Raw genomic sequence first — 21,444 nt, 5'->3', positions numbered from 1 at the left:
CTGCTGCTGCTGCTGAGGTCAGTGAGATCAGAGACTGGGACAGGGTGCCAGAGCTCACATCAAACTCTGCCCGTGTCTGTCGCACTGAGACTGACAGGAGGTTACTCACGGGTTTCACTCCATGCTGCAGGAATGGGATCACAGGCTGCAAGTGGACAGAGCTCCTCCACACGGTGAGTAAAACTGACTGACTTATATCTTGCTGCTTAAAAGGGGCAATGGAACTATAGAAATACAGCTGTACACCTTGTTAGACACAGTGCTTCTCAATCAACCATTTCATTCACTTCAGCTCCCCACTAACACCTTCAACAATTCAGCAACTGTATTTTAGAAAGTGTATTTCAGTATTGACAGGGTTAATATCAGAGGATTGAGGTTTACTTACTCAGTCTGAGCTTGGTTCCTTTACCGAACGTAAGCCACAGTGAAAGCTCCCTGTGCAGAGGCTGTACAAAAACCTCAGCTCTCTGCTTCCCTCTTATCACTGTCAACCTCTCTCTGTCTCTGGCTGTCTCTCACTCACTCTCACCCTCTCCCTGCCCCTCTCTGTCTCTCCTTCATTCATGTGTCTTTCTCTCTCTGTCTCTCTCGGTTGATTCTAGCAGGGCTCTGGAGGTTTGTGAAATTTATTTTTCGATGTTAAATCTTGCAGCTGCACTTCACATGTGGCCATGGAGTGTAAGAGGGAAACTTGAGGCCTTCAGTTAGCGTTGAGACACCACAGGGACTGGAGTGTGTCGTGGACAGTGACAATCTCAGCATGAGGTAATTTGTTCAATTTCATTTCGATCTAACTATGGGTTATGTCAGTTCAGGCAGTGGGACTGTGTGTCCATTATTGTACATTTTATATAACTTTGGGATGTGTCAGTACAGGAGGTAGTGCTTTATGTATTGAGGTTTTTGTACAGCTCTGTGTCACTGTGTTGAGGGTAGCTGCTGCCCTGCTGACAATAATAGTCAGCGACATCCTCATTCTGAACGTTGCTGATTCTCAGGGTGAAACTGGTCCCTGAGCCCTTGCCGGTGAATCGATCGGAGACTCCTGTGAATCGAGTTGTTGCAGCATAGATCAGGAGAGAGGGTTTCTGACCTTCTCGCTGCTGGTACCAAGCAAGGTAGCTGCTAATGCTTTGACTGGCCGTACAGGTGATGGTTGCGGTCTGGCCCAAACCCACTGACAGCACTGGGGGAGACTGGGTCATGGTGATGTCCCCACTGATACCTGAGGGGTCAGAGACAAACACAGTGAAGTCAGAACTGTCACAGAAAGAGCCTGTCAAATGAGAGATTGTTGGAGTCACTGAGCATTCCTCTGGTTTCAGCATTTTCCCTTCAATCACAAGTCAGTGAAATTGGAGTGAAATGGAGAGCAGCTAAAGATTCAAGGTGGAAGGAGAGAGATTTATACCTGCAATACAGAATGCCAGGGGCCAGATCAGCTGGATGTATGAAATCATGGTGTGTGCTCCTGTTCCCGTGCCTGGTTCCTGATAACCTCTCCCTTCACTGGGCTCTGCTTTATAAAGCTGCAGCCTGTTAGAGTCTGACTGGGTGTCCCTCAGTATGTAAATGGCATCAGGCAAAGAGAGCCACGTCAGCCCCTCACACTTCCTCCTCTCTCTCTCTCTCTCTCTCTGTCGGAGAGAGTCATTGATGTGAACAGCACTGAATGAGGCCATTTGGCCCATAGTGTCTGTGCTGGTCAACAGTGATCTGATGATACTAATCCCATCCTCCAGCTCTTGGCCCATTACCCTGGAGCCTACAGCAACACAAGGGAATATCTAAACACTGCTCCAATGTCATGAGAGTTTGTGACTCAACCAGCCTTTCAGGCAGTGAGTTCCAGACTCCCACCACCCTCTGGGTGAAAACATTTCTTCTCAACTCTCCTCTCACTCTCCAACTCTCCAACTCACCTGGGCCTGGACTCACTCGTGTTCAGAAGGATGAGAGGAACATATAAAATTTGGAACATATAAAATTGTAACAGGGCTGGGCAGGGAGGAGGTTTCCCCTGGTTAGGGAGTCTGGAACCAGGGCTCACAATCTCAGGGGGATACATGGTAGACCATTTTGGACTGAGATGAGGAAACATTTCCACAGGAGGTCAACCTGTGGAATTCTCTACCACTGAAGGCTGTGGAGGAAAGGAACTGAATCTATTCAAGTAAAAGAGAGAGATAATTGTTTTGCATTTTAACAGTTTGAAGAGAATGGGGAGAAGGCAGGAATATGGCTTTGAGAGAGAGGATCAGCCATAGATCATAGAATGCCTACAGTGTGGAAACAGGCCATTTGGCCCGACAAACCCACACCGACCCTCGAAGAAATGATGACATTCAAAAATTGATACAGCCGTGATCATACTGAATGACAGAGCAGACCCAAAGGGCCGAATGGCCTACTGCTGCTACAAATGTCTATGTGTCCATGTCTGTGTTAGCTTCAATCTCTGTCCCAGGTTATTAAGTCATTTACTCATGTAAAAAGTGCCATCCTACTCACCCTATCACTGTCCTGAATAATCTTATCCCTCTCTACCAGGTCCCTTTTAAGCCTTCACTGCTCCAAGGAAAACAATCCCAACCTTTCCAATCTTTTCTCAAAGCTCACATTCTGGTAGCATCCTGGGAAATCTCTGCCCCCTCTCAAGTGCAATCACATTCTTCCCAGAAGGTGGTGACCAGGACTTGTCCCTCTCTCTCTCTCTGACCCACATCTGCCACTTCTTTCTCTCTCCCTCTTTCTCTCTCTCCCACTGTTAATCTCTTTCATGTTCTCTCCTTCTCTCTCTCTCTCACACTCTGTCTCATAGTCACTCTCTCCAACTCACTGATGCTTTCTCACTCCGTCTCATCATCTGTTTCTCCATCTCTCACGGTCTCTATTACTCGCTCCCTCTCTCACTTCAATTAAAAGCCTCCAATTGTTATCTGTCACTCTATTCCTCCCTCTTTCTCTCTCCTTCCCTCTCTACCTCCCAATTTACAGTCTCTCTCCCTCTCTCTCTGTCTTTCTAAATCTACCCATTCTCATCTCTCTCTCTCTCACTCAACCCTACCCTCCCTCTCAACTCTCTTCATGCTTGGTCTCACACCCATCCTGTCTCTTTCTCTCTCTCTCTCCTTGTCTCTTTGTCTCTTTCCATCCCTCTCAGTCACACTGTCTCACATCTTGTTTCTCTCTCTATCCCTCAACCTCACCATTTCTACCTCTCTCGGTCCCCTCACATATCTTACACTGTATCAGATGCTCGTCCCTCTATCTCTCTCTCTCACTTTCTTTCTCTCTCTCTCTCTCACACACACACAAACTCTTTCTCCCTGCATCTCTCTCTCTCTATCTCTATCTCTGTCTCGCTTCTCTCTCTTTCTTACAGTGTCCTGGGTGGTGACAGTTGAATGCAGGATAAATCTCCCCCTGCTCTGCCCCACTAATGGATGTTAACCCTTGACCCCTGTCTTCTCCTGAAGGAAGGCCCTATTTCCACATCGACCAGGGTTTGGCCTCTCTCAAGAAGATGGACAGATTCTTGTCAAATGAAGGACAGTTCTGTGCTGTTCTGTGCTGTTGGCCTATTCTCACTGGGGACTGGTTTGGACACAAACCTCATTCCATGAAGGCCCAGCAGAGAGAGGAGATCCTCAGGCCATCAGTGTGAGTTGGAGGGATAGGACAGGCTCTGACCCACTGACCCATCCCGTCCATTCACAACATGTTCCAATCCTTTCCCCTCTCCTTCCCCTTCCACGGTCAGTCTTTTCTGAATGGAGTGGTCCCTTCCCTGTCTCACACCAAGGAGGAGATGGACAGACCTTTAATGGGTCATGGGTTAAAGGATGATGGAGAGTGGGCAGGAAAGTGGAGTTGAGTCTGAGATGGGATCAGCCATGATTGTATTAAATGGTGGAGCGGGCTCGAGGGGCTGAATTGCCTGCTCCTGCTCCTAGTTCTTATGTTCCCCCACCCCCTCCCCCATCCCTCTTACTGCAACTTTGTGAACATTCTTGGAATGTTTTGCGCATTGAAGGCGCTATGTGAACTCAAGATTTGTGTGGATTTAATGTGGGGACAGAATTGCGCACTGGCTGTGATAGCTCCTGCGGTTGAATATCCTGCTGGCAGGCTTTAGCCTTCCATATACAGAATGGGGAAGTGGGGGAGGTTGGAATGTACTGCCAGGGTACACTGCACTGTCCCCTAGCAATGTGGTTGACTCTCTATTGCCCTCTGAAATGGCTGAGCAAGGCTCTCAGTTGTATCAATTATGACAATGTTTCAACAAAGAAATGAGACCGGACGGACCACAGGCATCGATCTCGACACTGAAAAGACAATGACAGTAACAGTCCTGTCTACCCTGCTCCGTCCTCCTTACTGACGTCAGGGGGTTAGTGCCAAATTCAGGAGAGCTGCCTTATAGATGACTCAAGCAACAGCCTGACACAGTCATACTCACAGAACCATACCTTCGAGACAATGCCCCAGACACCACTATCACTGTCCCTGCGTGTGTCCTGTCCCACCAGAAAGGCAGACCCAGCAGAGCTGATGACACAGTGCTCTACAGCCAGGAGGGAGTTACCCTGGGAAGTCTCAAAGTTGGCTCTGGACCCCGTGAAGACTCATGACACCAGGTTAAACATGGGCGAGGAAACCTTTCTGGTGATTACAAGATATCTTGCTCCCTTGGCTGATGAATCAGTCTTTCCTGGATGTTGAACAACATTTGGAGGAAGCACTGAGGGTGATGACAGCAGAGAGTGTACTCTGGGTGAGGGGTTTCAATGTCCACCACTGAGAGTGGCTCGGCAGCAGCATTACTGATCGAGCTGGTTGGTTTGTGCACTGCAGAAATTCATCACAGATCTTCAGATAGCACCTTCCAAACTCATGGACAAAAATAGAAATTGCAGGAAAAGATCAGCAGGTCTGGCAGCAAATTGCAGAGAAATCAGAGTTAACATTTCGGGGTGAGCATGAAATATTAACTCTGATTTCTCTTCACAGATGCTGCCAGACCTACAGATCTTTTCCAGCACTTTCTAGTTTTGTCTCGGATTTACAGCACCTGCAGTTACTTTGGTTTCCTTCCAAACCCATGTTCACTTCCATTTAGAACAAGAGCAACAGATACATGGGAACATTGTGAGCTGCTAGTTCCCATCGAAAAAGCTTAGCATGCTGACTTGGAAATATGTCGCTGATCCCTCAGCCAGGCTGGGTTAAAATGCTGGCATTCCCTCCCCAAGAGCATTGTGGGTCAACTTACAGCTTGTGGACAATAACAATTCAAGATGGCAGCTTCCCACCACCTACTCCAGGGCAACTAGGGACAGGGTAAAAAATGTTGGCCCAGCCGGTGAAGCCCACTTCCCACAAGTGAATATGCAAAACCAAATGAAGTGTTCCTTAGGAGGGGAGAGGGAATGTTCAGGATCCTGAGCTCCATTTCCCAGCTCAGACAGTTTGTCATCTAATGAATGAATGAGATGCCAATTTGAAGCCCAGGTTTCTATTTTTGTTCATGAGTTTGGAAGGTGCTATCTGACGATCTGTGATGAATTTCTGCAGTGCATCTTAAAGATAATACACACTGATGCTATGGAGCGTCAGTGACGGTGAGTTGGATGCTTTGAGAATGCGATGCCAATCAAGTTGTTTGCTTTGCTCTGGATGGTATCAAGCTTTTTGAGTGGATGAGAAAGACATAGGATACAATAGACATAGATAGGAAATGTTTCAAGGGATATGTGTGAAATGCAGGCAAATAAGATGAGTTCACTTCAGAAAACCTGGTCAGCATGTAGAAGTTTGGCTTAAGGGTTTGTTTCTGTGCTGTATGACTCTGTGACAGGTTCAGGGCAGTCTCACTCTGTGGACATGAGGTCTATTAAAAGGGAATTGGAGATTGAGCTGTAAAGGAATGATTTCCTGGGTTACAGGGAGAGAGAAGGGAGCAGTGGGACTAACTGGGTCATTCAAAGACATGATGGGCTGATTGGCCTCCTCCTGTCCTGTCAGATTCCAGGGAGTGCAGACGGTTCACAGTTTTCTCCCGTCTCAGTAACAAACGTCCAGCTGCTGCTTCTTTCACTTCCTCTATTGGTGAAGTTTCAACCTTGCGATCTGACAATTTTTGCAGTTATTTTTTACACTGGGGCTTTCTGCTGTGGTCAGAATCTCTAATAATAAGTGTCCGATCAGTGACAATCACAGCAACTAAGAGCAATCAGGTCTGAGGAGCCAGGTTCACTGGGAAACATATTGGCAGGATCAAAGCCATCCTCTTCAGCTCCTGGTACAAACTCCGTCCCTCTCCCTGAGCACTGTCTGCTGTTCAACCAGACTCTTTACAACTTTGGCCACATCTTTGGGGCTGATTTGAGGCCCAAATCCTCCACATCACAATTATCAGCCACTGAAACTCTCAACCATGTTTTTGTGACTCCAATTGTGACCATTCCAATGTTATCCAGGAGTTCTCGGGCTGTTTCCTACTGTCCATTCTCTCCCCTGGCTACCTGCCTTCCTCACACACTCCCAGTTTTTATTTTTCTCCATTTCTGGGTCTGATGGGAAAAAGGTTTCCGGATCAGTTTCCCATCAGGTGGCTTCTCCACCTCCTGATGCTGCTTGGCTTTTTGTGCTTTTCCAGCCTCCTGTTTGTCTACTTTGGATTCCAGCATCTACAGGGTTTTGGTTTTAACAGAGTCTATAATCATTAGCCATTCTAGCTGCTCGACTTACTGTCGTTTCCCTTTGGTCTTCTACATGAATTCTGATTCTAGAAGGGAAGTTTTAAATTCTTCTCAAAGGAAAATTCCTGAAGAAGGGCTTATGCCCGAAATGTCGATTCTCCTGCTCCTTGGATGCTGCCTGACCTGCTGTGCTTTTCCAGCAACACATTTTTCTGCTCTTGAGATAAATGACAACCTGAAATTTGCTTTCTTAACCACAGATTCGACCTGCAAGTTAACCTTTAGAGAATCCGGGACTAGCACTCCCAGATCCCTTTGTACTTTGGCTTTATGACTTTTCTCACCGTTGAGAAACAAGACTATGTCTGTAGTCTTTTTTCTAAAGCGCAAGACCTGGCATTTGCTCTCACTGTATCTCTTAATTCCTTTATTGTTAAAAAAAATCTGTCTTACTAAAGTAGCATCAATTTCTTCATTGAGTAAGGAATTTCATAGATTTGTGACCCTCTGGGTGAAGAAGTTCCTTCTCAATTCAGTCCTAAATCTGCTCCCCTGAATTTTGAGGCGATACCCTCTTGTTTTAATTTCACCTGCCAGTGGGAACATCCTCTCTTCTTCTGTCTTATCTATTCTCTTTATAAGTGTATTTGTTTCTATAATATTCCCCTCATTCTTCTAAGTTCCAATGAATATATCCCAGTCTACGCAGTTTCCCTTCATAAGCCAACCCCTTCCACCCCAGAATCAGCCCAGTGAACTTACTCTGCATCCCTTTGAGTGCCAGTATAGGCTTTTCCAAGTAAGGAGACCATTACTGCACACAGTACTCCAGGTGTGGTCTCACCAGCACCCTGAACAGCTGCAACATAACCTTCCTGCTTTTCAAACTCAATCCCTTTAGCAATGAAGGACAAAATTGTATTTGCCTTCCTAATTGCTTGTTGTACCTGTAGACCAACCCTCTGTGATTCATGCATAAGGACACTCAAGGCACATGCCTTTCATTGTGTATATCCTTCCCTTATTAGACCTCCCAGGTTGGATCACCTCAAAGGTATCAGGATTAAAATCCATCTGTCATTGTTCTGCCCATTTTACCAGCTGATCAATATCAGAATGTAACCTGAGACCCAGTAATCCAAGATGGCAACAGAGTAGGACACTTCAGACCGAGTTCATCTGCTCCGTCTGTTTTCTTTTCTTCTTTCTATTCCACTTCTCTTTTCCTTTTCTTTTGTGTTTTTCTTTTGTCCTTCTCCCTTATTTCTTCTCCCAGACACGGACCTCCAGCCTCAGTCGCCAGGCCTCTGACCTAGTGCAGACCTAATGTGGCCTCTTGGCTTGGTGTGGCAGTGTCCTGGCCTGGCAGGGAGACCTTCCAGCCCGACAAGGCAGACTCTTGGTCCAACATGGTGGCCTCTCAGTTCGATGTGATGGCCTCTCAGCCCAGCATGATGGTCACTCGGCCTAGTGTGGCGATAGTGGTCCTTTCTGTATATGGTGGTCTCTCCACTTGGGAAGGCCTCAGTGCGGACTTCTGGTCTCGAGATGATTACTTAAAGTATGATCCCATGGTAACTAAGTTCTTAAGAAAGGCTTTAATGCTTGAACGTCCAGCTTTATTTCTTAATTTTCTACTTAAAACTAAAACGATCTGCAACGTGTAACTTTGAACTTTATTCTTTCTTTCTACCTTGTTCTTATGATTCTGTACTGAGGTCCTTGTACCTAAGATGGCACCTTGTGAGGTGACGTTACATACTTTTCACTGTACTCCAATGCTTTTTTACTCAAGTACATGTGACAATAAACTAAAATAAAAATCAAATCAATATCAATAACACCTCCAATTTATGTGCCCTCTGAAAACTTTCTAATTATACAATCACAATCAATTTGTTAATGTACATTACAAACAGCAAGGGTCCCAGCCCCAATCCCTGTCTTACACCACTGGTCACAGGCTTCCAATCACAAAGACAACCCTCCACCATCACTCTTTGCCTCATATTTGGATCCAATTTGCCAAAATGCCTTGGATCCCATGGGCTCTTATCATAACTCCAGGAAAGGCAAGGGAGGTAGGCAAGTAGCTGCAGGAGTTTTCTGTGGCTATCCCCAGTTCAAACAAGTATGCTGTTTTGGAAAATGTAGAGGGTGATGGAAACTCAGGGGTACTTCGCATGAGCAGCCAAGTTTCTGGTATTGAGACTGGCTCTAATGTAATGAGAGGTACGTCGGGTTCCAACCGATCGACTGTGTTAGGGGACTCTCTAGCCCGAGGTGCAGATAGACGTTTCTGTGGCCGCAGTGAAAAATCAGAATGGTGTGTTGCTTCCCTGGTGCCAGGATCAGGGATGTCTCAGAGAGGGTGCAAAATGTTCTTAAGGTGGAGACGAACCAGCAGGATGTCTTGGTACACTTTAGAACCAATGATATAGGAAGGGAAAATGTTGAGATTCTGAAGGGAGATTGCAGAGACTTAGGCAGGAATTTAAAAAGGAGATCCTCGAGAGCAGTAATATCTGAATTACTCCTGGTGCTATGAGCTAGTGAGGGCAGAAATAGAGGAGAGAGCAGATGAATGCATGGCTGAGGAGCTGGTGTTCAGGAGAAGGATTCAGATTTTTGGACTTTTGGAAGCTGTTTTGAGGTAGAAGTGACCTTTACAAGAAGGACGGACTACACCTAAATTGGAAGGGGACTAATATACTGGCAGGAAAATTTGCTAGAGCTGCTCAGAAGGATTTAAACTAGTAAGATGGATGGGTGGGACCGAGGGAGATAGTGAGGAAAGATTTCATTCTGAGATTGCTACAGTTGAGAACAAAGGCAAGTCAAACAGTCAGGGCAGGCAGGGACAAAGCAGAGAACAGGGAAGGACTGATAAATTAAACTGCATTTGTTTCAATGCAAGAGGCCTAACAGGGAAGGAATATGAACTTAGGGCGTGGTTAGGAACATGGGACTGGGACATCATAGCAATTACAGAAACATGGCTCAGGGATGGAGAGGACTGGCCGTTTAATGTTCTAGGATACAAATGCTACAGGAAGGACAGAAAGGGTGGCACAGGAAGAGGGAGAGTGGCATTTTTGATAAGGGATAGCATTACATCTGGACTTAGGGAGGATATTCCCGGAAATACATCCAGGGAAGTTATTTGGGTGGAACTGAGAAAAAAGAAGGGGATGATCACCTTGTTGGGATTATATTATAGCCCCCCTCCAGTAGTCAGCAGGAAATTGAGAATCAAATTTGTAAGGAGATTTCAGTTATCAGTCAGAATAATGGGGTGGTTATAGTAGGGGATTTTAACTTTCCAATCATAGACTGGGACTGCCATAGTATTAAGGGTTTAGATGGAGAGGAATTTGTTAAGTGTGTACAAGACAATTTTCTGATTCAGTATGTGGATGTACCTATTAGAGAAGGTGCAAAACTCGACCTACTCTTGGGAAATAAGGCAGGGCAGGTGACTGAGGTGTCAGTGGAGGAACGCTTTTGGTCAGTGACCATAATTCTATTCATTTTAAAATAGTGATGGAAAAGGATAGACCAGATCCAGAAGTTGAAGTTCTAAATTGGAGGAAGGTTAATTTTGCCGGTATCAGGCATGGTGGCACAGTGGTTAGCACTGCTGCCTCACAGTGTCAGAGACCCGGGTTCAATTCCCACTCAGGCAACTGTCTGTGTGGAGTTTGCACATTCTCCCTGTGTCTGCGTGGGCTTCCTCCGGGTGTTCTGGTTTCCTCCCACAGTCCAAAAATGTGCAGGTGAGGTGAATTGGCCATGCTAAATTGCCCATAGTTTTAGGTGAAGTGGTAAATGTAGAGGAATGGATCTGGGTGGGTTGCTCTTCGGATGGTCAATGTGGACTTGTTGGGCTGGAGGGCCTGTTTACACACTTAGTAATCTAATCTAAAACTCTGAAAAACTGATTGGGGGCAGTTGCTCGCAGGTAAAGTGACAGCTGGAAAATGGGAAGGCTTCAGAAATGAGATAACTTGAGTCCAGAGAATGTATATTTTAGTTAGGGTGAAAGGAAAGGCTGGTAGGTGTAGGGAATATTGGATGACAAGGGTTTGGTTATGTCAGGTATGGACAGGATAGATCGAGTGAATTCTTAGAGGTATACAAAGGCAGTAGGAGTATACTTAAGAGGGAAATCAGGAGGGCAACAACATGAGATAGCTTTGGCAAATAGGGTTAAGGAGAATCCGGAGCGGTTTTATGAATATATTAAGGACAAGAGGGTAACTAAGGAGAGAATAGGTCCCCTCAAGGATCAGCAAGGCAACCTTTGTGTGGAGACGCAGGAGATGGGGCAGATACCAAACGAGTATTTTGCTTCAATTTAGCGGTGGAGAATGATATTGAAGATATAGAATGTAGGGAAATAGATGGTGACATCTTGAAAAATGTTCATATTACAGACGAGGATGTGCTAGGTGTCTTGAAATGCGTAAAAGTAGATAAATCCCCAGGACATAATTAGGTGTACCTGAGGACTCTGTGGGAAGCTCGGGAAGAGATTGCTGGGCCTCTTACTGTGATATTTGTATCCTCAATCGTCACAGATGATGTGCCAGAAGACTGGAGGTTCACTAATTGTTGCCACTATTTAAGAAAGGTGGGAAGGGAACTGTCGACCAGTGAGCCAGACGTCGGTTGCGAGGAAGTTGTTGGAAGGAATCCTGAGGGACAGATTGTCCATATATTTGGAAAGGCAAAGACTGATTAGGGATAGTCAGCATGGTTTTGTGCATGGGAAATCATGTCTCACAAACTTGATTGAGTTTTTTGAAGAAGTAACAGAAAGAATTGATGAAGGCAGAGCGTTAGACAGGATGTGTATGGACTTCAGTAAGGCATTCGACAAGATTCCCCATGGGAGACAGGTTAGCAAGGTTAGATCTTATGGAATACAGGAGAACTAGCCATTTGGATACAGAACTGGCTCAAAGGTAGAAGACAGAGGGTGGTGGTGGAGGGATGTTTTTCAGACTGGAGGCCTATAACCAGTGGAGTGTCATAAAGATTGGTGCTGGGTCAACTACCTTTTGTCATTTACATAAGTGATTTGGATATGAACATAGGAGGTAGAGTTAGTAAGTTTGCAAATGACACCAAAATTGGAGGTGTAGTGGACAGCGAAGAAGGTTACCTCAGATTACAACAGGATCTTGATCCGATGGGCCATTGGGCTGATGAATGGCAGATGGAGTTTATTTTAGATAAATGCAAGGTGCTGCATTTGGGAAAGCAAATCTTAGCAGGACTTATACACTTAATGGTAAGGTCCTCGGGAGTGTTGCTGAACAAAGAGACCTTGGAGTGCAGGTTCATAGCTCCTTGAAAGTAGAGTCAAAGGTAGATAGGATAATGGAGAAGACATTCGGTATGCTTTCCTTTAATTGTCAGAGTATTGAGTATAGGAGTTGGGAGGTCACCTAGGCCACTTTTGGAGTATTGCATTCAATTCTGGTCTCCTTCCTATCAGAAGGATGTTGTGAAACTTGAAAGGGTTCAGGAAAGATTTACAAGGATGTTACCAGGGTTGAAGGATTTAAGCTATAGGGAGAGGTTAAATTGGGTGGGATGTTTTCCTTGGAGTGTCGGAGGCTGAGGGGTGACCTTACAGAGGTTTATAAAATCATGAGGGGCATGGATAGGGCAAAGAGACCAAGTCTTTTCCTTGGGGTGGTGGAGCCCAGTACTAGAGGGCATAGGTTTAGGGTAAGAGGGGAAAGATATAAAAGAGACTTGAGGAGCAACATTTTCAAGCACAGGGTGGTGCGAGTGTGGAATGGGCTGCCGGAGGAAGTGGTGGAGGCTGGTACAATTGCCACATTTTAAAGTTTTCTGGATGGGTATATGAATAGGAAGGGTTTGGAGCGATCTGGGCCAGGAGTTGGCAGGTGGGACTAGATTGTGTTGGGATGTCTGGTCGGCATGGACCGAAGGGTCTGTTTCCATGCTGTACATCTGTATGACTCTAGGAGGAGGCTGTTCAGCCCCTCGTGTCAGTGTTTACTAACCTCACTCACAATAACGTCTCCGTTGAATGTCTATTGTTGGGAAGTAATTAAATCTGGTTTTCGAGACAGAATGTCTGACAAATATGAACTGATCAGAGTAAGTCAGGATGAATTTAAAAAGCGTCAGACATCTTTAACTAACCTGGTTACATGTTTTAACGAGGTCATTGATGTGTGAGCAAAGGGAATGTGTTGTTTATATGGACGTCCAGATGACATTCAAGGACATTCCACACAAGTGTTATAATGTTATACTTGGAACAAAGAGATAACAGATAAACATATTCTGGATCTTTCTGCACAAATGAATTCTCAAATAAATCTCAGACATGTTGGTGAACTTGGAGTTTTATCAGAGGAAGGAACTGAAGGAAATCAGTTGTTGGAGGAAAATGGTTCTGGAAAAATTAAAGTGTGTTAAATCAGCAGGGCCAAATAATCTATTTTCAGGAATGCTTCAGGAAGTGGTTGTAAAATATTAGAAACGTTGATGGTTATCTGTTTATCGACTGTGGAATAGGTCCTACAGAGTGGAGAAAGCTAATTTAACATGTCTATTGAAAAAGAGAGAGAGGGGGGGAAAATAAGAAATTTTAGATGAATTAGATGGAAATCAGCAGTGGAGAAAATGCCCAAGTTCATTATAAAATATTTTATAGTTTAGAACTTTGAAAACAGTAACAGAACTGCTTAACAAATTGACTGGAATTTTTTGAGGATGTCGTGAGTGGAGTTGTTAAGGGGGGCCCGTGGATATGGTTAATTTGGACTTTGTAAGGGGAGTAGATAGGTGATTCTGTGGTTAAAAGCGAGACTCACGAATAGCATGTTGCCTCCCAGTTGCACGGGTCAGGGATGTCTCAGATCGGCTGCAGGACATTCTGAAGGGGTGGGTGAACGGCTAGCTGTGATGGCTTATGTAGGCACCAATGATATCGGTAATAAATGGGATGAGGTCCTACAAGCAGAATTTAGGGAGTTAGGAACCATATTAAAAATGTAGGATCTCAGAGGTAGTAATCTCAGGATTGCTACCAGTGCCATGTGCTCATCAGAGTCGAAATGAAAGTATAGGCAGGATGAATGCGTGGCTTGAGAGATGGTGCAGGAGGGAGGGGTTGGATTAGTATCTGGGAGTACGATGTTATTGCTATTACTGAGACTTGGTTGAGGGAAGGGCAAGATTGGCAACTAAGTATCCCAGGATATAGATGCATCAGGCAGATAAAGAGAGGGAGGTAAAAGGGATGGAGGAGTTGCATTACTGGTCAGAGAGGATATCACAGGTGTGCTGAAGGAGGGCACTATGGAGGACTCGAGCAGTGGGGCAATATGGGCAGAGCTCAGAAACAGGAAAGATAGATGTTGGTGCTATCCTACAAGCCTCCTAACAGTGAACATGGGATAGAGGTACAAATATGTAGACAGGTTATGGAAAGAGAGAGGAGTAACAAGGTGGTGGTAATGGAGATTTTAATTTTCCCAACATTGACTGGGATTCACTTAATGTTAGAAGTTTAGATGGAGCAAAATTTGTAAGGAGCAGCCAGGAGGATTTTACAGAGTAATGTGGAAATAGTCTAACTCAGGAAGGGGCCATACTGGACCTGGTGTTGGGGAATGAGCCCGGCCAGGTGGTTGAAATTTCAGTAGGGGATTATTTTGGTAACAGTGACGACAATTCCGTAAGTTTTAGAATGCTCATGGACAAAGACGAGAGTGGTCCCAAAGAAAGACGGCTAAATTGTGGGAAGGCCAACTATAGCAAAAGTTGGCAGGAGCTGGGGAATGTGGATTGGGAGCAGCTGTTTAAAGGGAAATCCACATTTGATATGTGGGAGGCTTTTAAAGAGATGTTGACTAGAGTCAGGACAGACATGTCCCTGTGAAAATAAGGGATTGAAATGGCAGGATTAGGAAACGCTGGATGACAGTTGAAATTGTGAGACTAGCTAAGAGGAAAAAACATGCATACATAAGGTCGAGGTAGTTGAAAACAGACAAAGCTTTCAAAGAATATCAGGAAAGTAGGACCAATCTGAAATGAGGAATTAAAAGGGCTAAAAGGGGTCACGAAATATCATTAACAAACAGGGTTAAGGAAAATCCCAAAGCCTTTTATTCATATATAAGGAGCAAGTGGATGACTAGTGAAAGGGTTGGCCCACTCAAGGACAAAGGAGGAAAGTTATGTGCGGAGTCAGAGAAAATGGATGAGATTCTTAATGAGTGCTTTACGTCGGTATTCACCAAGGAGAGGGAAATGACAGATGTTGAAGTTGGGGATAGATGTTTGATTACTCAGGGTCAAGTCAGTTTAAGGAGGGAGGAAGTGTTGGGTATTTTAAAAGGCATCAAGGTGGACAAGTCCCCAGGTCGGGATGGGATCGATCCCAGCTTACTGGGGGAAGCAAGAGAGGAAATAGCTGGGGCCTTAATCGATATCTTTGTAGCAACCTTGAACATGGATGAGGTCCCAGAGGACTGGAGAATTGCTAATGTTTAAGAAGGGTAGCCAGGATAATCCAGGTAACTATCAACCAGTGAGCCTGATGTAGTGGTAGGGAAGCTGCTGGAGAAGATACTGAGGGATAGGATCTATTTACATTTGGAAGAAAATTGACTTATCAGTTATAGGCAGCATGAACTTGTGCAGTGAATGTCATGTCCTACCAACTTTATAGAAGTTTTTGAAGAAGTGATGAAGTTGATTGATGAGGGAAGGGCTGTGGATGTCATTCACATAGATTTCAGGAATGCATTTGATAAAGTTCCCCATGGTAGCCTGATAAAGAAATTAAAGTTGCATGGGATCCAGAGCGTACTCACTAGATGGATAGAGAACAGGCTGGGCAACAGAAGGCAGACAGTAGCAGTGGAAGGAGTTTCTCAAAATGGAGAACAGGAATCTGTGCTTGTACCGCACTTGTTTTTGATATATATAAATGATCTGGAGGAAGGTATAGGTGGTCTGATTAACAAGTTTGCAGATGACACTAAGATTGGTGGAGTAGCAGATAGTGAAGGGGACTGTCAGAGAATGCAGCAGAATATAGATAGATTGAAGAGTTGGGCAGAGAATGGGACAGATGGATTTCAAACCAGGCAAAGGCGATCTGATGAATTTTGGAAGATCCAAATCTGGAGTAAACTGTATTGTGAATGGAACGCCCTGGGAAAATTGATGGCAAGAGAGACCTGGGTGTTCCAGTCCATTGTACTCTGGAGGTGGCAACACAAGTCGATAGAATGGTCAAGAAGACTTATAGTGTACTTTCCTTCATCAGACGTGGTATTCATTACAAGAGTTGGCAGGTCATGTTAGAATTATATCGGACTTTGGCTTGGTCACATTTGAAATACTGCGTACAGTTCTGGTCACCACATTACCAGAAGGATGTGGATGCTTTGGAGAGGGTGCAGAGGAGGTTCACCAGGATTGCCTGGTATGGAGGGCACTAGCTATGAAGAGAGGTTTAGTAGATTAGGATTATTTTCATTAGAAAGTCGAACATTGAGGGGGGACCTGATTGGGGTCTACAAAATCATGAGAGGTATATTCAGGGTGGATAGCAAGAAGCTTTTTCCCAGAGTGGGGGACTCAATTACTTGGGGTCATGAGTTCAAAGTGGGAGTGGAAACGTTTAAGGGAGATATGTGTGGAAAGTTCTTCACACAGAGAGTGATTGGTCCTGGAACACATTGCCAGTGGAGTGGTAGAGGCAGGCACAATAGCATCATTTAAGATATTTCTAGATAGATACATGGATGGGCAGGGAGCAAAGGGAGACAGACCCTTGGAAAATTGATGACAGGTTTAGATGGAGGATATGGACCAGTGCAGGCTAGTAGGGCCTAAGGGCCAGTTCTTGTGCTGTAATTTTCGTTGCTCTTTGTTCTTTGAACTGAGGAAGCTCAAAGGAACAGAGTGATCTTGGGGTGCTTCTCCACTGATCCCTGAATGTGACAAGACAGGCGAACAGAGCAGTATGAAGGCATATGGGACACTTGCCTTTGTTATATCAGATATTGGTTATAAAAGCAGGAGGATATGTTGCAGTTAAGCAGAACATTGGTTCAGCCACAGCTGGAGTACTGTGTGCTGTTCAGGTCACCACACTGTAGGAAGGAGGTGATCGCACTGGATGGGGTACAGAGGGGAATCACCAGGATATTGTGTGGGATGGAACCTCTCAGTGATGAAGAGAAATTGGATCAGCTCGGGTTGTTTTCTTCAGAGCAGAGAAGGAGAGGGGGGACCTGATCAAGGTGTATAAGGTTATGAGGGGAATGGACAGGGTGGAGAGAAAACAGCTGTTCTCCTTCATGGGAGGGTCACTAACAAGTTGGCTCACATTCAGTGTGAAAGATAGGAGGTTTCAAGATGTTTTGAGGAAAATGTTTTTCATCCAGAGGATGGTGTGCATCTGGAATGCACAGCCTGAGAAGGTAGTTGAGGTGGGAAACCTCAAAAACTTTAAAATGTACTTGGGTGAGCAGTTGAAATGTTATAACATTCAAGCTGTGGGTCTCATGTTGGAAAGTGGGACTGGTAGAGGTTTAGTGTCGTTTGGCTGGTACACAGTTAATGGGCTGAAGGGCCTCCTCTGTAATGTGTGATTTTATGATTCTGTTGTGTGTAGTTTCGGGCTCCTTATCTGAGTAAGCATGTTCTGGCTGTGGGGGGAGGGAAGGAAAGGTTTACCAGACTGATTCCTGGGATGACACCACTTATATCTGATGAGAAACTGGATCAGTTAGGACTATATTCATTGGTGCTTAGAAGATTGAGAGGAATCACATTGAAACCTTGAAAATCCGAACAGGACAAGACCAAAACAACACAGGGAGGATGTTCCTGATGACTGGGGAATCCAGAACTACGAGTTATGGTTTAAAGAAAAGGGAAAGGCCATTTCAGACTGAGATGATGAGACATTTCAACTTCAACTTCAACTTCAACTTCCCAAATATTGATTGGAAGCTCTTTAGATCAAGTAGATTGAATGGGGCGGTGTTTGTGCAGTGTGTCCAGGAAGCTTTTCTAACGCAGTATGTAGATTGTCCAACCAGAGGGGAGGCCATATTGGATTTGGTACTCGGTAACGAACCGGGACAAGTGGTGGGCTTGTTAGTGGGTGAACATTTTGGTGATGGCGACCACAATTCTGTGACTTTCACCTTGGTTATGGAGAGAGATAGGTGCGCACAACAAGGGAGTTTTTACAATTGGGGGAAGGGAAATTACGATGCTGTAAGACAGGATTTGAGGAGCATACGTTGGGAGCATAGGCTGTCAGGGAAGGATGTGGTGGAAATGTGGGACTTTTTCAAGGAGCAGATACGACGTGTCCTTGATATGTATGTACCGATCATGCAGGAAAGAAATGGTCGTGTGAGGGAGCCTTGGTTGACGAGGGAGGTTGAATGTCTAGTAAAGAGGAAGAAGGAGGCTTACATAAGGTTGAGGAAACAAGGTTCAGACAGAGCAGTGGAGGGATACAGGATAGCCAGAAGGGACCTGAAGAAAGGGATTAGGAGAGCTAAGAGAGGGCACGAAAAATCCTTGGCGGATAGGATCAAGGATAACCCCAAGGCATTCTATGCGTATGTGAGAAACCTGAGAATGACGAGAACGAGGGTAGGTCCGATCAAGGACAGTGGTGGGAGACTGTGTATTGAGTCGGAAGAGATAGGAGAGGTCTTGAACAAGTACTTCTCTTCAGTATTTACGAACGAGAGGGACCGTATTGTTGAAGAGGAGAGTGTGAAACGGACTGATAAGCTAGAAGAGATACCTGTTAGGAAGGAAGATGTGTTGGACATTTTGAACAACTTGAGGATAGACAAGTCCCCGGGCCTGACGGGATATATCCTAGGATTATGTGGGAAGCAAGAGAGGAAATTGCAGTACCGTTGGCAATGATCTTCTCGTCTTCACTGGCAACTGGGGTGGTACCAGGGGACTGGAGAGTAGCGAATGTTGTGCCCCTGTTCAAAAAAGGGAATAGGGATAACCCCGGGAATTACAGGCCAGTTAGTCTTACTTCTGTGGTAGGCAAAGTAATGGAAAGGGTACTGAGGGATAGGATTTACGAGTATCTGGAAAGACACTGCTTGATTAGGGACAGCCAGCACGGATTTGTGAAGGGTAGGTCTTGCCTTACAAGTCTTATTGAATTCTTCGAGGAGGTGACCAAGCATGTGGATGAGGGTAGAGCAGTGGATGTAGTGTACATGGATTTTAGTAAGGCATTTGATAAGGTTCCCCATGGTAGGCTTATGCGGAAAGTCAGGAGGCATGGGATAGAGGGAAATTTGGTCAATTGGATAGAAAACTGGCTAACCGGTCGAAGTCAGAGAGTGGTGGTAGATGGTAAATATTCAGCATGGAGTCCAGTTACAAGTGGAGTTCCGCAGGGATCAGTTCTGGGTCCTCTGCTGTTTGTAATTTTTATTAATGACTTAGAGGAGGGAGTCGAAGGGTGGGTCAGTAAATTTGCAGATGATACAAAGATAGGTGGAGTTGTGGACAGTGAGGAGGGCTGTTGTCGGCTGCAGAGGGACTTAGATATGATGCAGAGCTGGGCTGAGGAGTGACAGATGGAGTTCAACCCTGCCAAGTGTGAGGTTGTCCATTTTGGAAGAACAAATAAGAATGCGGAATACAGGGTTAATGGTAGGGTTCTTGGTCAGGTGGAGGAACAGAGGGATCTTGGGGTCTATGTACATAGATCTTTGAAGGTTGCCACTCAGGTGGATAGAGTTTGTAAGAAGGCCTATGGAGTATTATCGTTCATTAGCAGAGGGATTGAATTCAAGAGTCGTGAGGTGATGTTGCAGCTGTACAGGACTTTGGTTAGGCCACATTTGGAGTACTGTGTGCAGTTCTGGTCGCCTCACTTTAGGAAAGATGTGGAAGCTTTGGAGAGGGTGCAGAGAAGATTTACCAGGATGTTGCCTGGAATGGAGAGTAGGTCGTACGAGGATAGGTTGAGAGTTCTCGGCCTTTTCTCGTTGGAACGGCGAAGGATGAGGGGTGACTTGATAGAGGTTTATAAGATGATCAGAGGAATAGATAGAGTAGACAGTCAGAAACTTTTTCCCCGGGTACAACAGAGTGTTACAAGGGGACATAAATTTAAGGTGAAGGGTGGAAGGTATAGGGGAGATGTCAGGGGTGGGTTCTTTACCCAGAGAGTGGTGGGGGCATGGAATGCGCTGCCCGAGGGAGTGGTAGAGTCAGATTCATTGGCGACCTTTAAGCGGCATTTGGATAGGTACATGGATGGGTGCTTAATCTAGGATAGAAGTTCGGCACAACATCGTGGGCCGAAGGGCCTGTTCTGTGCTGTATTGTTCTATGTTCTATCTATGTTCTATGTTCTTTAGCCAGAGACTGGGAAGCTGGTGCAATATTCTGTCACAGAAAGCAATTGCGCCCAACACATTCAATATTTTCAAGAGAGGATAAGTATAGTTCTTAGGTCTAAAGAGATTAAAGTTTATGGAGAAAAAATGGGAGCAGAGGACGAAGTTGGATGATCAGCCATGGTCATATTGAATGGCAGAGCCCACTCGAAGGGCTGAATGGCTTCCTCCTGCTCCTAGTTCCTTTGTTTCTATGTTTGAGAGACTGTTCATAAACATGGAAACATATGGAATTTTAGAGTCATAGAGTCATCGAGTCCTACAGCACAGAGGCAGGCCTTTTGGCCCAAACTGGCCCGTGCTGACCAACATCTCCATCCATGCTAACCCATTTCCCGGCACTTGTCCCATATCCTTCAAATGTTTTCCTATCTATGTATTTGTCCAAATGTATTTTAAATGTTGTTCATGTATCCACCTCAATCAATTCAGCTGGCAGCTCATTCCACATACGTGCCACCCTCTGTGTAAAAATGTTGCCCCTCAGGTTCCCTTTTATTCTTTCCACTCTAACACTAAACTGATGCCCTCTCATCCTCGATTCCCCAACCCTATCCATGTCTCTCATGATCTTGTACACTTCTAAAAGTTCCCCCACCAGTCTCCTGTGTTCTAAGAAAAAAGTCCTAACTTGTCTAACCTTTCCCTATAACTCAGATTGTTGAGTCCAGGCAACATCCTTGTAAATTTCTTGTGTACTCTTTCTGGTTTAGTAATATCCTTCCTATAACAAGGTGACCAAACTGAATACAATATTCCAAGTGCGACCTCACTGACATCCTGTACAAGATTAGAGATGAGATTCTCTACAGGGTGGAAACAGGTCTTTGGCCCAACCAGTCCACACCTACCCTCTGAAGAGTAACCCACCTAGACCCATTTCCCTTTTACTAATGTACCTAACACTATGGCCAGTTTAACATGGCCAATTCACTTGACCTGCACATCAAACTTACTAATCATGCCTTACAGATTCTCATGCAAATCATTAATATTGATAACAAACAGTAATGGGGCCAGCACTGAGCCCTGAAGCACTCCACTCAACATACGCCTCCAGTCTGACAAGCATCCTTCCAATAGTACCCTCTGCTTCCTACCATCAAGCCAGTTATAGAAAAGGAGGTAGGAGACAGAGAGGAGGGATAATGTGTGTGCTCTCCAATGAACAAGATGTGAATAGTGGTGTCTCCAGGGATTTGTGCAGGGACCTCAGTATTTCACGATATCTCTCAATGACTTGGAAGATGGAATCGAGAGCC

At 45.1% G+C, this 21,444-nt stretch overlaps 1 gene segment (V, D, J or C); it reads right to left on the bottom strand.

Moving 5' to 3' along the window:
• Positions 1–890: 890 nt before the first annotated feature.
• LOC140479537 (immunoglobulin kappa variable 3-15-like) lies at positions 891–8,121 on the bottom strand. The segment is given in 2 exon segments: positions 891–1,228; positions 8,034–8,121. Coding segments are annotated over 2 exon segments (426 nt in total).
• Positions 8,122–21,444: the final 13,323 nt, after the last annotated feature.

This window comes from Chiloscyllium punctatum, chromosome 7, assembly GCF_047496795.1.
Source record: "Chiloscyllium punctatum isolate Juve2018m chromosome 7, sChiPun1.3, whole genome shotgun sequence".
In the NCBI taxonomy this organism is placed as follows: Eukaryota; Metazoa; Chordata; class Chondrichthyes; order Orectolobiformes; family Hemiscylliidae; genus Chiloscyllium; species Chiloscyllium punctatum.
The sequence above is the reverse complement of the archived record's forward strand: the minus strand, read 5'-3'. Positions and strand labels throughout refer to the sequence as shown.